At 39.0% G+C, this 17078-nt stretch overlaps 1 protein-coding gene across 5 annotated transcripts in view; it reads left to right on the top strand.

The window, feature by feature from the left end:
- SMAD2 (SMAD family member 2) overlaps positions 1–17078 on the top strand; it is a 48517-nt gene that overhangs the window by 16875 nt on the left and 14564 nt on the right. For 4 of the 5 annotated variants that reach the window (XM_075488788.1, XM_075488786.1, XM_075488789.1 and 1 more), the window contains 2 exons: positions 15552–15641; positions 16752–16945. In XM_075488788.1, the coding sequence (XP_075344903.1) occupies positions 15552–15641; positions 16752–16945 (284 nt within the window). The remainder of the gene's footprint in view (positions 1–15551; positions 15642–16751; positions 16946–17078) is intronic. The other variant, XM_075488790.1, reaches the window with a different exon arrangement.

The following is a 17078-nucleotide window of genomic DNA, read 5'->3' as shown; positions in this document are numbered from 1 at the left end:
TTTCAATAATTTTACGATGACAGCTTTCAACTGGTCCATGTTCTGTAGTGCTGTATTGTGCGGTCTGGGTTAGTGTGCAGAGAGAGAACAAGAGTGCTCTGAGAGACTGCACTAACTTCCTTGGGGTCTGTCTCGGAGGTGGGGTGGCAGAAGCTGGCACCTGGTTTTCCAAGACCATCTCCTGCCCAAAGATAAATGGGTCCAGCCCTTCTTAGTTTCCAAATGTTCAGGATGGTGTCATTGTAGACAGAAGGATGCTGGCCCTAATTATATATATGTAAAATTACATGCTTAAATTCTAGGTTGCAGAACACCTTTAGACGATGCATGGACATACAATGGGAAATAAAAATTCATGTCAAGTTTGACTTCAAGTCTCTATGAAATTTAATTTCTAAATTTGAGGTAAGCAATCAGTGTTGGTGACACTACCTGCATCTGTTTGAAATCTACTCTTACACATTTCCTTGAACTACAAAACTGTTTTAAAAATTATAGCCTCAAGTTAAATTATGCTTGCTTTCTCCTGTTTGATTCATAGCATCAGTGTATTTGATATGTAGGGTAGGATGCAGGATTAATACGAGCATAAGATAATGCATTTTTTTCTAATAGCGTATCTTTCCTCTACCAACACTTCCTATTTGAATGGCCACTTTAGCAGCAAGACCTTATTCCTGATATCTGTGTACAGAAGAATATATGTGCGTCAGTAGGGCACCATGTAGACACTGTGTATTACAGCAGTTGGGACCTTGCTCTAGTGCAGGTAAGTCATTCTTTAGAAGATGAATTTGAAGACTTAAGTTTTCTAGCCTTCTAATGCAGTGTTTGAAATTAAGAGTAGTGATTGCATTCAACTGTAAGATTTTATTAAAAATACTAAAACATAACTGTTAACTTGGTTTGCACAGCTGTGGCTGATGTTGAGGACTGAATTGCTGTAACTAAGGTTAAGCTTTAGTGTAGACATAGTTCAGGTTACAGCGTCTTATAATATTGATGTCATCCTGAAAAAGTTAGTCTTGGAGTATTAAACAAAGAAACCTAGGGCTGCCAGTTTTAAGCTTGTGCAATTCAGGAAGCCATGTGACTTATCCATATAATTTGTTACAGTGTTGGTATGCCAAGCAGAAAGCATTGATATGTCATTTGAGGTAGGTCAATATGTAAAAATATAAATGTGCAAGATACTTAGCCAATAGCAAAATGCTGCATAATTTAAAGGAGCTTGCCTCTCAAGTCAGGAGGAAAAATTGTTGAATTTTGGGGACTATGTTGTATGACTAGAACACTGGATAAAGGCTTGGGGGATGTGAATTCTGGCCTTGGCTCCGCTGCTTTTTCCCAGGTAACCTTACAAGTTTTTAATTTGCTGTCACTTTTCAGTCTATAAATTGAGATGAATTTTTGTAAGGCATGTGATAATGCCACTTCTTCACCTCCCTGGTATAAGCTGAATTATTTGTTTAGGGAGTGTAAGTTTAAGGCATTGTTCCCATTGGAGGAGTATCAGTGATACAGAAAGCAAATTTAGGGGTGAAAAGTTGTTGGAATTTGTGGAAGTTTTAGCTTCAAGTTACTGTTGCTCCTCATTAGGATTGCCTTAATGGTAAGAAGCAGGAAGAGTCAGAATAAAAAATAACTGTTAAAGCTTGCTTGATTTTTTTTTTTTTTATATGCCATTAATTGTTTGGCAGGTTAACAACTGATGTTGGGGCTGCTGAATTTTAAGCAAATGAAAAATAGCTACTTGTGATTACTTTAGCGACTTACCTGCTCAGTGGATCCCGGTACAAAGCTCTAACTAGGAAGAATAATATCTGTATCTGATACTTCATGCTACCATTAAGAAGACATGTTGGTCTTTCAAAAAAAAAAAGTTGACTGTGCTTTATTGTCAATAATGAGCCCCAAATTATCTCATAAATAGTACTTATTTTTCTGCAATAAAGGAATTGGGGCTTTAGTCAGCCCAAGTCAATGCTAAACTATGCCCTGGTTTACTGTGGTAATTAGTGTCTTTATATCAGGCCAACTATTCAGTGTGGCAAAGATTCCTCTCCTCATTATAGTCTTCTTTTGTAGAAGTCAGCCAATTTAGTTTTCTTGGTACTGTAACAAAACACTTGAGCGCTGTTTTTTACTAGTGTGAATGTTTTATGACAACCAGAGCAATTTTACAGGGAAAAACTTCCCAATTGTGTAGCTCAGGCTGTTAGTCTAGGAAGAATTTATAGGATAAACAATGTACTGCAGTTCTTTTACTGCTGCAGCTTTGAACACAAATAGCTAGTTAACAGGTTCCCTACTGATTTAATCCTGCTTGTAATCTACACCTGCTAATTTAATAATTTCCCATGTCTTGTTTACTACTTGTCTCTGTTCACTTACTCTGACTTGGTTGCAGTGCTGATTGGTGGAAAACTTCTAAAATTTACAGTATACAATGCTGTAGTATCATCATGAACAGCTTTCGTTGGCTTCTGTCATGCTGCATTGTTTGAAGCAGACTGGCAGGATACAAGAGAACAATTGGGAGCTGGAGTAAGTTCACATCTCGCTGCATATGCTTCAAAGTTGGCAGAAGAACAATGAGATTGGGGAAATCCCCTTGGACAAGTGCTGCACAGTAATCTGACTTCAGTGTTTGTTCAGAAAAGATCCCCCAAATTGTGGCTTTTTATTCTGAAACATACAAGCAAGTTTCAATAGGTCAAGAATTGAAAGCTTTCATTTGGAGCCTTTGCCTGTAATTGTAGGTAAACTGACCATTTCTTTGGATGGTTGGGTTATCTTTTCTTAGATACTGGATAGAGAAAAGCCTGATGCAAAAGAAGCAAACTCTGAGTTTTGCTTAAATGCAGAATTTCTAAGTTACTGTTTAGTTGAATTGGTGAGGTACATCCCAGAACTGGTCTTCACTTCCTCTTAGTGTTGTGGGAGGCTTCAAGTCAAGTTCATCTGTTGATATTTGAAATAATTTTAACTCATGCTGTAGTTTGGAAATTTTGAACAAAGAATGTGGAATCTTTCAGCTTTGTGGCATGGAAAGTTGTGTTTGAAATGATGTTTGAGACTTGGGTGTTTACTTGAAAAAGTCTTTTCTTTAGTAGACAACTCAAATGTTAATTTCATGGACTTCAACTGCATTTTCCAAGAACCACTTCTGAACCTTGCTGTGTTTGTGTAAGCTTACAGCAGTGCAGCATTCAACCACTGAAGCTTATTGATAGGTCTTTACATCTTTCTGTAATAAATCTCCCCTTCTATTATAGTGGGGGAGATTTGAATATAAACTTAATTTCTCCCCTGATACAGCCCTTCAAGGTGTTCATTCTGATGAATTCCACGAAGCTAATAATGAAAATACCTTTTTAGTTCCTTTGTATTTAATTTGAGTGTCTAATGTTCTGCATATGTCCCATGTACCTGTCTTGCAGACTGATGCCCTGTCTAATCACAGTTAGTAACCAAAAATCAATGTTTTGCTGTCCCCTATATGTCTTGATTAGATGAATATAGTAGGAGAACAAAAGGCCTACTAAAGTGATTGTGCCTGTTGCAAGCTGCATTGGTGGCAGCCATTTTAAAAATGCTGTAATAGTCTGTTCAATGATAGGAAGACATTTTTACTGGAGCCCAGTGTCAGGGTGTTTTTTCATCATGTGGGAACCCTTCGACATTTTGGCCAACAACCACAGACATTTCAGGAAGGATTTAAGCAGCTCTCCTTGCAGCAAGAAGCCACATAACTGTTTATTTGAATGCTAATGTTCCTCAAGCCTTTGAAACTCTCATCTCTTTTGGCTGCAGTAGGACAGAGAGCAGGGCAACTGTCACTTCAGCAGAGGGCAGATGGTGGTAGATCAGGGTTGACTCCTGTTAGGTGGAGTGAGGAAAAGAAACTGTTGGATGTCCTGGGGAAGTGCTTTAACTGTTAAGCAATTGCATACGAGGCAAGAGTGCTTGTAGGCATCATCTTCAGATGCATATTCTGGGTGTGGATTGTGAGCAAGATGCCGAAGACTTTAGGACTTGTCCACGATCTTAACACTTCCTTTCTGTCTAGCTCTAGGCAGCGAAGCTCAGGAAATAGATTTTGATTCTTGTTGTAGGGGTGTCCCCTGCATACTCAGATTTTCTGTCAGTAGTATCTAACGTGGGGTCCTGTATTCTGTTCTGGGCCTGAGGAGAGCAGAGGCCTGTAGTTAGGCACCTTGGCTATTAAGTTGCTTTCTTGATTTTTGCCTTTGCTAAGCATATAAGGCAATATAATATCTCGGCAAACATGCTAAGTTAATCTTAAAAATAAAATACTGCTTTCTTGTACCTGAACACTGAAACTCAAGTCTTTTTATGGCTTCCTTGCTAGTTGTGAATTTTCTTTAATATTTCTTATAAAGTATGGGTGTTGCTGTGAGTGAAGGTAATGTCAGTGCCAGACTTAATTTTTGTATTTACATATTTATCAAAATGATGTAACAGTCATGGCCGAAGTACCATTCACTTCTCTTCCTCAATACATTGCTTGGGGAAGCTTCCTCTATGGCTCAAAAAATTGGTGCTACTTGAACCTACTATGTTCACTTGTCTTCCTGGGTTTCTTGAGGTGGGTGTGTAATTCATAGGGGAAGCTGTCCAGAGGCAGCTTCAGTTTGAAATGAGGTATTAAAAGATCCTGTAACTGTTGTTCCAAGAGTAATCTTTTTGCCAAGTTAGCATATTTTTTTTCAAGGAATGTGGACAAGATGAATGTCTTGCAGAGCTAATCCCTCCCCCTCACTACCCCAAACACCCACTAGTTTGAGAAGGTTAATCAAAATGTCAGATCTTTTTTTCAGCTGTCCATCAGTTGCAAAACAACCCACTCGTGGTAGCATCAGCCACTCACCCGCTTGAAGGATGACGGACTACTTGAGGAAAAATTATTTGACTTAGCCCTTGGTAGCTGTACCTGTTAGCTTGTGGGAAAAGCTTTCACTGCACCTACTATGACTAATAGTGGTTAGAGAACTTGAGATAAAGGTCACTTTTTTTAATGTCTGTCTGGTGCTAGTCTCTTGAAATGTGTGTGCCAAGCTCAGTTTATGTCTTTTGAAAGTATGATCTTCTATGAGATTGCTATTTACTGTTAACAAACCAATTTGTTGTGGATAGATCAGCCAGTATTGTGATGGATGTGTCTTCCTACAAAGGTACTTTGTCCTTTGATACTTCTGACTCTGTTTAGGTCTGTTAAGGATGATACAGAACATTAATCTGTGAAACTGCATTGGGTGTCATCTTAACCTGCTGCATGATATTGCTTACTAATACAAAACAGAAAAAAGAAAAAGTAACCACATGTGGTGTGAAATGAAATTGAGATGAATCTGTTAGGTTGTTAATTCCTTATGTAACTTGTAAGTAAAAGAAAGGTATTTAACAGCTTGACGTTGTTCCCAGTCTGGAAGACTGTGCTAGTTATGTCTCTTTAGTTGGAGCATTTCAGTGGTAATTTAAATATTAGAAAGGAATTGCTTGATCAACTGTTTTCATAGGCATGGTATAATGAGCGTGGAGGACAGATGGTGATTTCTCAGCTAGACTGAGTTGCTGAACATACTTGCTTCATAGCCGCCTGCTACATGATGCAGTACAACATCTTGCTAGCTACCCGGAGCTCTGATTCTTTTCCTAAATGGACATTTTTGGAGCATGTGTTCCTGGTTATGCTTCCTTTACTCCAATAATAGAGTTTTGATCCTTTATTTATTTTAGGAGGTGGTGGTCTTGTGTTTTCTAGAGAGCTTTTGTCAGAAAGTCTGAAGACATTTTCAGGTGTGGTGTTCTCAGATGAAATAAAGATAACTTATCTTCAACATGAGTTCACTCAGACATGTAATGAACACAGTACTTTCAGCTATGGGAATTTCAAACTTGCAAGCTTCTATCTCAGTTGAAGTGCTGTATTTAAATTTCTGAAGATACTGTGAGAAACTGCAAAATAATACAGCAATCAGAAAACCTTTATTGGATATCAGTGTAACAAATGAAAGCAGTGTAGGAATTCAAAGTTACTTCAAGAATGCCATCTTAAAGTACAAACATCCATGTCCTCAGAGCTTGTGGGTCCACATGATAATATCTTTTTTTTTTTTTGTTCTGCCTGGTTAGTCTTGGGGAGCTGCCATTGTGAATGCTGTTGTATATCTGTCATCCTCACTAGATGCAGGGCATCTAGAAGTTGCTGGTTTTTGATGGCTTTTTTTGAACATATGATTGGGGGGAGTAAATCTGTGTTGTGGTTCATCTTATCTCCAGTAAGACTGCTTCAGAGTTTGAGATAAAAATTGCAGCTGCTGAAAGCTGTAGTGTTATGTTGGGAGTGGGGAAACTGTAGGGCAAGTTTCCCAGCAAAGCTGTTAGCTCATGATTTCTGTAGGCTGCTTTTGCATGCTCCCCATCTTCAGTCTCTCTAGCATAAGACTTGTGGCCAGCTCCCTGCTGACTCTTAAGTGAGGCCAAGCTGTATTGCATGCCTTTTTATTTCTCAGTCCTGAACACCATCTCTGCACTGCTTGACCTTGCCATTTAGAAGCTTACAAGTTTGCAGGCTGCTCTCCACCTCACTTTGAACAGAGAGTAAAGACTCCTTGATAGGATCTGCATCTGAACAGACCATATGCACAACAAGAAAAGAAATAAATATTTGACTTCTGCTTGGTTTCCATGGCAAAATTGCTCTTGAACTTCAAGGTGCTATCCTTCCAGCATCTCCTAGCATCAAGAGAAAAATAAAGGTAACACTGATTGTTGTTGGCTGCTTTGTTGTCTGACAGCACTGGGATAGTATGTCAGGATTTGGGAGAAGGGAGGAGGATAAAGTGCTTTGAAGAGGCCTGCCTTATATCTGTATTTTTGCCTTTGTAGGCAGTTTGTTGAACATGTGACCAGAAAGAAGTGTGCCTTTAGAAAAGGCAACAGAAGCATATACTGTTCATCAAGATGACTTGTTGGCCTGGCACTCTGCAAAACTGGAAGAAACTAGCTACTGGCCCTGAAATGAGCAATGGGTGGCTCAGATGTTAGGCTATAACAGTGTCTTTTGTACCTCACATTCCACTTTTGTGTCCCCTGTGGACATCCTTAAAATTTAAGCTGAAGTAAATGGGGGTTGTTCAATGACTTCCTGCATTTGGATTCTGGGGGAGAGGGTAAATAAGGCTTTTTTACTGTATATAAGGCCAATTGCTTAAAGTAAATCTAAGGGCTTGGAGACGCTTGGGGAAGCACTCATAATTGTGGGAGCTGAGTGCCCCAGCTGCCACTTTTACTATTGTTTTGTTGAGTTTGTACTGAGAAACCTGTGCTTTCAGTTCTGAGAGAGCTTTCTTTTCTGAAGTTCAGGACTCTCTTAGACATTACTTAATATCCTTTTCCTAGACTTAACAGGCTCTGTTTCTCCTTTGAAGAATGGGAGAATCTGTTAGCAAACTAACTGCCCGCCTGTGCTTATGTGTAAATATCCATTAACTCTGGTTGCTAATACTACCCTTAACAGAACTTTCCTAGGGGTCTGCTTTTCTGTCCCAGTGTCTATCACAGAATGGTTTCCATGGAAGAATCTTGTCCAGCTCCTCTCTAGGATGAGTGCCATTGCGATCTGTGTACATCGTTTTTAAGAGCAATTCACATTTGTGCTTTTTATTCAGCATTGGTCAAGATATTAGCTCATCCCTCTTGCAGGTGCTTAGAAGAAGAATCATTTCATGCCGAATAACTGAATCTTTAAATTTTCTGTTGCAAGAAAATGAGATCAGGACCTCTGTGTAACTTCTCATCATTCACAAGCAGGAATGAACTGCTGTAGCTTTGAGTAATGCTATTTGATGAATGTGTATGCCTGGTTATGTACACTTAAGTGAATAGATGACATTTTGTCACTGTAATATGGGATGATGGAGATGCAAGTAAAAAGATTGGTCAATTTTGCAGGGATACAGAAATGATGTAGGATTCAAAGAGGAGTAGGGTAGGTATCTCATGAAAGCAACAACATTTGTATTGTTATTGCAGATCTCTCTAATGTTTTCTAAGTGAGCATAGTGCAAATAACCTTTTCCCTGCCACCCCCAGCACGGGGAAAAGAATCCATGAGCAACATACATTTCAGTAGTTGAGACACTTAGGTCAGCCAAACTACACTTTACAGTAAGCTTTTGTTCAGACAACTGGCTATACAGCTAGCCGAGGTGGTGTTTGACAGATAGTATAATTAGGATTGCTACTGGCTGGTACATAGACATTTTAGGCTGTAGCAGGGAGAAATGCTAATTGCCAGTATATAGAAAGGACTGTCAAGTCAGAATATAAAAGCAGCTACACACATTTTAATTTGAAACCCAGAATTAAGGAAACCATGACCAGGCAGATTTGGTAGGAACTGTCATCTGTGCTGAATACAATACTGTATGTAAGCCAATGAACTCTAATTGCTGACTTGATTCATCTATATTACACCTAAGCCTTTCAAATCAGTCTTTCCTGTTACTGTTGTTTTCAAGACCCTCTCTGAGCTAGTTCCAAAGGTTTGGTATATCTCTCACAGCTTTATGGGTTGTTGAACCCCAGTTGTGTCAGGAAGAAAACTGGTATGAGAGGAAGGATTCTGTTCTTTCATCCATTAGTCAATTGACTTTTCTCAAAGTTAGTACCAGTGGAGTAATGGACAGTGTCTTCACAGGAGTACAACTTTCAATCCAGCTACACCAGTGATGAACCAGAGCCTAAGTCAATATAGCAGTGTTCCCACCTTGGTTTACTGCTCAGTATGTTGCTGTATAAAGTCTTGGATCTAAGATCTTGCATAGCAAGATTTAAAACAAACAAAAAAAGTTAGTATGCAAGGTACAGATCTTCAGTCTATAGACTATAACCTGTTTTCTCAAGCAAATTTTACAGAAGCAGCCATGAGCAATGTTAAAGCAATGGCATTTGCCCATTTGTTATGAAAAAATGGAATTCCATAAATCTAGTGACCATTTCTTACTGCTGTAATTCCATTTTGGATAGCTTGGTGTAGCTCTTGAAGCAAATTATGCACCTCTTTTCTGCCCCCTTGACAAAATCTCAGTCAAGGTAGTAAGTCCTAGAAATGTTAGGCTGGTATAAAGGTGTTTGTGTGTGTGAAGTAACTTTTCTAGTTCAAGTGAAAACATGATCTCTTCTGTTGTTGCATTTTTCTTGTTTTAGTCTCTGAGTGAAAATGTGAGTGAAAACAAATGTCAGTCTCACATCGGTAGGGAAGACTTTGCATGAGAATTCTAGAATTTGAAAACTTTCATTCTCGTCTCCCATTTTAAAACAGATAAATGGGGTACTATCACAGTTTACTGAAACTATTTTTCATTTCAGTCACAGCTCCAGTACTGCAAATGCCTCAGAAAACATAGGGACAGACAGATTCAGTGGAAGAAAGGCTTGTCATTATAAGATGCAGGAGAAAGACAAATGGAGAAGACTTCCTTGAACATGGACTTGTAAACTTGTTAGTGGCTGTAGATTCTGAAAGATATGAAAGATTCAAAAAATGTTCGGGGTTCAGTGTAATACTTAACAAATAAGCAAGTTAAATGTCCCAGACCATTCTATAATGATTCCTGTATAATATGGGCTTTGACTAGTGTGATGCAATTTGCATTTCAGGCTTTATTTGTAGTCTTTCTAGCGCTACCACTTCAGGTAAAGAGGAGGCTGTCAACTGATCTGTGTCTCTTAGCTCCTTTAGAGCTGTTCCACTTCTTTGCAAGACTTTGAAGAAGAAAGTGGAATTGTAGTTATGTATGAATTGTGCCAATATTTAACAACTTCTGCATAGAGTTTCTGGTACTTAATATATAAATATCTTTGAAGTGGTTCTGCCTACTTTCATCTGATGTCATACTTGTTGCAAGCACTTCATTTAGTACAAAAATACCTAGAGCACACAGCATTGTCAATACTGTAAATAGTGGTAGGATAGTTGCTTTGTTCATTCTGTGTCTCAGTGAAAACTGGTAATAAATTCATAGTAGCAACAACCTGTAATATGCAGATACCAGCCTAAGCATGTGTGACAGTTTTGGTGCACATAGGGTACTGTTTAAAACTCTGCTGGGCTTCGGGTTCTTTCAACTATAGCCTCAAAACAGCATCTCTATAACTGAGTATTATTGATGAGACCTACCACCTTTATCCCTGGTTGTATCTTCTGTTTTGCAAATGCATTTGGGGAAAGTACAGGGATGTCTTGGAGTATGTGCAGTGCCATGTGTAGGCACCAGCTTGTTTGATGCTGTGGTCATGACTCTTTGGACAGTACTTGCACATACTTGCTTGGATCTACAAATTGGTACATGTGGCTTTTAACTGTCCTGAGAAACTGAACCTAATCAAGCAGCCTAGGTTGAGTACCAACCTGAAGTGGCTTTTATTAGTTGGTGTCTGGATACCAGCGAGGGGATTGTGGATTGTTCTGTGTAGCTGCATCTCCAACTACTGAAGTTTCTAACTTAGAATTACTGCCACTGCAAGCCAGGATGTGAATGGCTTTCTATATTCACTAAGATGAGGTCGTACTGTCACAGACTAATATGCTGGTTGGTAATGGTCACCTTATCCTGTTCCTTTTTTCACCTAGATGGGTCAGTGTCCTTTGCCACCTAATCATATTGCAAATACAAGAATCTATTGGGCAGTGTGTTCCAGTTGAGATGATGTCCATCTGTATTTTTGGACTCTTGAATGTGACTATAGTGTGTTACTTTAGACTGTTTCATCCCATGTAGTTCATATCTGGTTATTATGGATTTTGATATGGACTTTGATTCCTCCAATAGGGATACAATACATTAAAGCAAGCAATCATTGCTTTCTTATGAGTGTGGCACAAACCACACTTGTCCATGTTCATTCTTCATGGGCAGATCAATAATTCATCTGTATTTGAACAGGGACTTGATAGTCCAGTTTTGTAGTAGGCTTACAGGTACTATTATTCCACTAAGATAGTTTGCACTGTTGATGCTGATTGGGAACATCATCCATGATATGTAGACTAGGCAATACAAATACTTTTTGGTCATCTTTGATATTTAGGTTTTTCCTGTGGCCACATTTTTCTTGCGTGTGTCAGTATTTTCTGTATTACAGAAAGGCAGTTTTTGCACTTTGTCTCAAAACTGTAAAGCATTGCTACAGCTCTTTGCTGTTTAGGTAATTTCTTGCCCAGAGTAGGATTTTTTGGAACTCAGACTTTCCTGTTAAAGGAAATGATGAAATGGAAGAAGTGAAGGCATACTGTGTGCTGTTGCATGCTGATAGCCACATTAAAGATTCTTGCCAGAATTGCACAATATCATCTGAGATGCTGCTACTTATAAGCAGATAAGTCAGGTTGAAATGCCAGTTCTTGCAACCCTTTCCACTTAGGGAAAGGCTCCGACAGAAGTAGCTTCGATTCCACCTGGTAACAACTTGTCTGACCCTTTCTTTACCATATCAGTCCTCTGGTCAGTCTCAAGATAGGAATTGCGGGACTGAGTTGTCCCAGATTTAGTGTGTAGCAGCTTAACCGGATGTCTGCTAGACTTTGACTTTTCCCTAAAAATCCCTGGGTCTCAAAGAGTAGTTGTTATTCCTTGCAAGTATCCTTTGAGTATTTCTCATTTCTCTAGGAAATAGTTTTCTTTTGTTAGAACTTCAAAACACCTGGGAAACTGAGCCAATTTGATGCTTTATATCTCTCAAGTCCTTTATAATAAATTCACTTATTTTGTGGAGTCTCCAAAAGCAGCAATCTAGTATTCAAGCAAGCTTGCTCTGGGAGTGCTAGAGGCCACAGAACATGGTGACTTGCTAATCTAAGCTAGTGTTGAAAAGATAAAAATATTAGCTTTTTGTATAGTTGACCTCGTTTCTGTCAACAGACAAATAATTTTGAGAACAGCAATGAAAATGCTTCTTGGAATGAAAGTATCTGCTCTGGTGGGAGGAAGTATATTAGCTTTTAACCTTGTTTTTTGGAGTATATTTAAGTGCTGTCTACACAGGAAAGATTTAAGTACAGCTTGGATGCAGGAGCCAAATTATATTTTGGAAACAATGGTGGCTTACCAGTGCTGCACTATACAGTGAGTTCAAAACCAAAAACCCGTTTGGTAAAACATGAAGCCCGAAGTGTGTTTCTAGACTTTGGTTTGAGGGCGGTCTGCTTTCTAAAGATGAAATGGTGATATGTCTTGGTTGCCTCCCTCCTAATAAATTAATGTTCCCAGGCACCGTGGCCAACTGGCTCAGGACTACCTCGTCCATACTCTTAATCTCTTAGCTACCAGAGCAGGGTGGCTGCATCTGAACTGCCCAGTGCGAGTGGTCCCAATGGTGTGCGACTCACAAACGCAGGAATTGTGTGGGAGAACAGTAATTGGCATGGCCCAGTGCTGGGGAATGTCCTAGCTGCTTTCTAGCATACATGATCATGTTCCAGGGCCTGGGAATGTTTCCAGACAAGACTTAACTATGAGTACAGTGTTAGTGTTAGTCCTTGATTCTCCCAAATTCTTTATGGACTAAGGCATAGAAGGACTCTTCACATCACAAGGGATTTGGGACGCTTCAGGACGGTAGGTTTAGGAGAGAATGCCTCCTATTTATTTTGGGGCAGTAATTCTGTACTACTACAGAGGCTGTACCTCCTGTCTCCCTTTTAGACGGTTTCAGTGCTTGTTTAAACGTCTTCCAGAATGCAGTCACCTTCTTTCCAGCCACTACCTTTCTGGGATGAGTAGGAGTGTCTGCCCTCCGTCATGCTATTGCTTGCATATGAATGAACATACCTTGGCCTTTCATGGAAGTTCTGTGTATGAAGTATGCTTTTTAGGTTGTGAGGAATTTCATTCTGATTTGGTGTGTGCATGCGTGAATATAAGAGCCCTAGTTTACTGTCTGGGTGATGTGGTGCAGGGATGGTCTTACATCTTTTAGGCAGTGGATCTTTTACGTGAGCAGGAGAGTGGGGAGACCACTTTATTTCCTCAGATGTTTCTTCCAGTGAACAGTAAGAGCTGTGTTGAGCTGACTTTATTGGATTTCCTGTAGGCTCTTCAGTGTTTGATTGTGGATTATTGGAATTGGAGTATAGTCCTAGTGTAGATGAGCCAGTAAAACATGGATATGTTTTAAAAAGCACTGTTCCTGTTCATTGTGCTTTGTCAAGGGCTATAAAATTTTACTTTTGCATGTGCTGTCTTAAGTCTTGTGTAGCAACTGCATGGCATGTCACACTTACACCAGTGATGCACCCCACAATTTTGGGAACATGTAATCTGTGTGACAGCATCAGCTTTGGAGCACTGCTTTGTATAAAGGATCCGTTGCCCAAAGGTAGTAAGCTGTCAGAGCTGACTGTGTCAATTAATATGCAGTAGGCTTTGTGTCTGCTGATTGTTCTTCTAATTTAATGTGCATGATTATCTGTCTTACCAGCAGTAGTGGTGCATATTTAAGGACACAGTACAGTGCAGGGATGCTCCCTGGTGTCCCACAGGTTGCCTGTATGTCTTCAGGGCAACTATTTCAATCCTTACGCAGCTTCTGGCAGCCCAATGTCCTGGAGGTGTCTTAGGAATATGAAAAAGAGGTTGCAGGCTTTACTGATGCAGTGATGGTCGGTATCCCTCTTCTGCCCACTCTGTTTCTGGAGAGCTGTGATGCTGCCTGTGTCTGAGATGGATGTAAACTTGTTCAGGACAGTTGGCTCTCTTGAATAGCTGGATGTATGTCAGAATGGGCCTTTGCATGTGGCTCTGCTGCTCTCTACTAGACAAAAAGTCATCTAGTACAAGATTTTACTTGTGTCCATAATCAATAAAATCTCAAAGGCCATATTTTATTCAACAATTTTATTTGTGATAAATGCAGGCTGCTGCCCAAAATTATGCTCTTGCTCCTCCTTTGTAGTGCTTATGTAGCTCCAAAGTGAATAGAGAAGAACTGATCTGGCTGAAAAGTAACTAAAACATTAATTTTCAGCTGCATGTTCTGTGGTCAGATAGCCAGTTCATTGATTTGGGTTGCTGCTCAATTGTACAGACATTTCAGCCTCCCTGGGATGGCATTAGAAATGAGGCATGTGGGACGAGGCAAGAAGGGGATGAGAACCCTTTGTCAGTAGCCCATGCTTATGTTTTATTAAAGTCATCATGGAATTGAGGTGGTTGTCAGCCCCGAAAGTGGTTTTAAGTACAGTGCTGTGCTGTCTTCTCTCTTGTTTCATAACACTAATGAATTTTCTCTGTGTAGGGGCAAGAAATAAAAATACCTGCTTCACTTTTCTTCCCTTGAACACTCAATCCAAACTTGTGAGTGTATCAGCTAAGCTTAGTAGCTTAAATTTAAATAGCAAAGCCTATATTTAAAACCAGGAGTTTGAACTTGGATTCTTTTCTTTCTGTTGCAACTTTTCAGAGGCTATTAACTTTAAAGGTAATGTAGCAGCCAGTCAGACTTCAGGCTTTGTCATTAAGGAGTGGAGTTATAAGTTGCTTGTCAACCAAATTTGCTTCATTTCTGAGATGCAAATTCTAGTTGTGTGTTTCTTATGTAAAATAAACTGTCAGTTTTCAGTGGTCACAGAGCAAGTCTGTGATAGAGCTGATTTATGATTCTGAAGATGTGCTGCCCATTTACAAGCCTATGCTGTTTTCTTGCTTTACTTAAATCTGCTTCTGCTTTTAGTCTGTGCCTATTAATGGAGGCTCCTTTTTCTTTACTGTTGTGATCTTGTCATTGAACCAGTTTGGTAAAGAAATAGTTGTATTTCCTTTCCTCCTGCTTGATTTGGTAATTAAAGTTTTGTTATTCTATAGTTAAGACTTAAAATACTGTACTGTTAAACATTCTGTGTCTTGTATACAGTGGAAAATAATATTTTGTTTTTTAATCAAGGAGAGTACAGAAAATGGTGAGAAGAAAAGCACATTGTAGCTGATACTTCAGAGCCTGAATTTTCCTGTTTTGGGAAAAGCAACGAATTAGTATGTGCATGGAGAGAATGAGATTAATGCTTAAGTGGTGGTACCTGAAAGTTAGATTGTGATGTTCAGTTTCAGATGCACATGGCCTTTGTCTGAAGTCTTAGGGAAGCTTATGTTTAAAAACAAACAAAAACAAAAAACCCAATCCAGAAACTACCCTTTAAAATTTAATTTTGATAAGAGCTAGGCTGAGGAAGTTTTGCCTGTTTTAAGGAACATTACAACTGTATTGACTACTTAAAATCAGAGAACTTGTTCATCTTTTAAAAACATTATCACTTACCTTGAATCATGTGTTCCATTTTGATAGCCTCCTTCATATAGAAAATATAGCATGAGATGTCAGTTTAAATGCAAGTCTTAACAATGCTCTATCTTCTATGTGAAAGGAAGTATTCTGTACACTTTTCCATGTTTGACATCATGGTGTTTTGAATAACCATGTTCCATATTCATATCAATTTTTTGTTTTTGTTTTCAATTTATGCACAGCACTTGCTCTGAAATTTGGGGACTGAGTACACCAAACACGATAGATCAGTGGGATACAACAGGCCTTTACAGCTTCTCTGAACAAACCAGGTGAATATTCTGCCCTCTCTCGCATCATAGAAATCGTGGGAGGGATTGGCTTTGGAGGGTCTGTAATGGGATGCTTTAGCTGTAAAATAGACTAAAGTGATTCCTAGGCCTCTCATGGTACAGCATTTTAAAATATTTGCTTGCCGGTGTAGAAATCCAAGTGTTCTCAGCTGATGTTTTGACCAATGAAACTCTAATTCTGGAATATTCCTTTTTCAAGAATGGGAAGACTTGTTAAATGCAAGCTCTAATGTGATTTGGTATTTATATTAACAAAGTTGGGATACTTAATTCTTTAGACCTAATCTTACAAAGTGTTTAAACTGCTTTGTATGCCACAAGCTTTCAGTTAAATCTTGCTAATTGGCTCAGATATGAGCTACTATAAATTGTTTGTAAATTCTTCAGTAGTTAATGGTGGGCAAATTCTAAACAGGGTCTTTATTTTTTCATGTTGCATTACTTGATTTGTGTATTGAGGTTTGTCTCCCATCCCATAACAAACATCTGCATTTGTGTAAGCATATGCAGTCTGTCTTAAAACTAGCAAAACACTTTCAGCTGGTAGCAAGGCAGATGAAGTCAAGAACAACTGTACAGCCCTTACAAGATGAGCATTCATGCTTTTTGCATTAGTTATACTGCCATGTGGATCACTTGGGCAGCTGACTGCTTATAGGCTTATTTGCAGTCATGTGAGAATTCTTATGTGTAAAGCCATAAAGCATCCATGCCACAGCAAAGCCTTGAGGTTTAGCAGTGGAAGAGACTATTAAGTGTGTGACTATATATATTTTTTTAACTGTCTTCATTTAAAAAAAAAATATGAAGCAATCACCCTAGATATACTTAGTTGGAGGTAAAGTGGCTTTTAATGAACTCTAAACTCACTGGCAATAATTTGAGCAGCTCAAAAATAAGACAATACTTGATACCATCATTTTTATCACATTTGAAGCTTTTTAACAAGAGTATAAATGTCACTTAAGTGTCAATCCACTGAATTCTGAGAATAAATAAGCTACCCATCCCATGTGTGTATGCTGTTGCTTGAGCAACTAAGAGACAGCATGCAGTCTGTAAATGCTTCTCAACATTTTTCCCATATAGATCTCTCGATGGCCGTCTACAGGTATCGCATCGTAAAGGATTACCGCATGTTATTTACTGTCGTTTGTGGCGCTGGCCAGATCTTCACAGTCACCATGAACTTAAAGCAATTGAAAACTGTGAATATGCTTTTAATCTTAAAAAGGATGAAGTATGTGTAAACCCTTACCACTACCAGAGAGTGGAGACACCAGGTAGGAAGACTGCTGCTGAGTTTCTGTAGCAGCATCTGTACGTACTTGTTCAGCGTAATGTTTTAAATGAAAAATAGAGAAAGATGATGCTTTCTCATGCCAGAATTACAAGATGATTAGAGATACAGCTTTT

Source organism: Mycteria americana (assembly GCF_035582795.1).
Source record: "Mycteria americana isolate JAX WOST 10 ecotype Jacksonville Zoo and Gardens chromosome Z unlocalized genomic scaffold, USCA_MyAme_1.0 Scaffold_18, whole genome shotgun sequence".
NCBI lineage: Eukaryota > Metazoa > Chordata > Aves > Ciconiiformes > Ciconiidae > Mycteria > Mycteria americana.
Note: the sequence above shows the minus strand (reverse complement) of the source record. Positions and strands in the feature narration are given on the sequence as shown.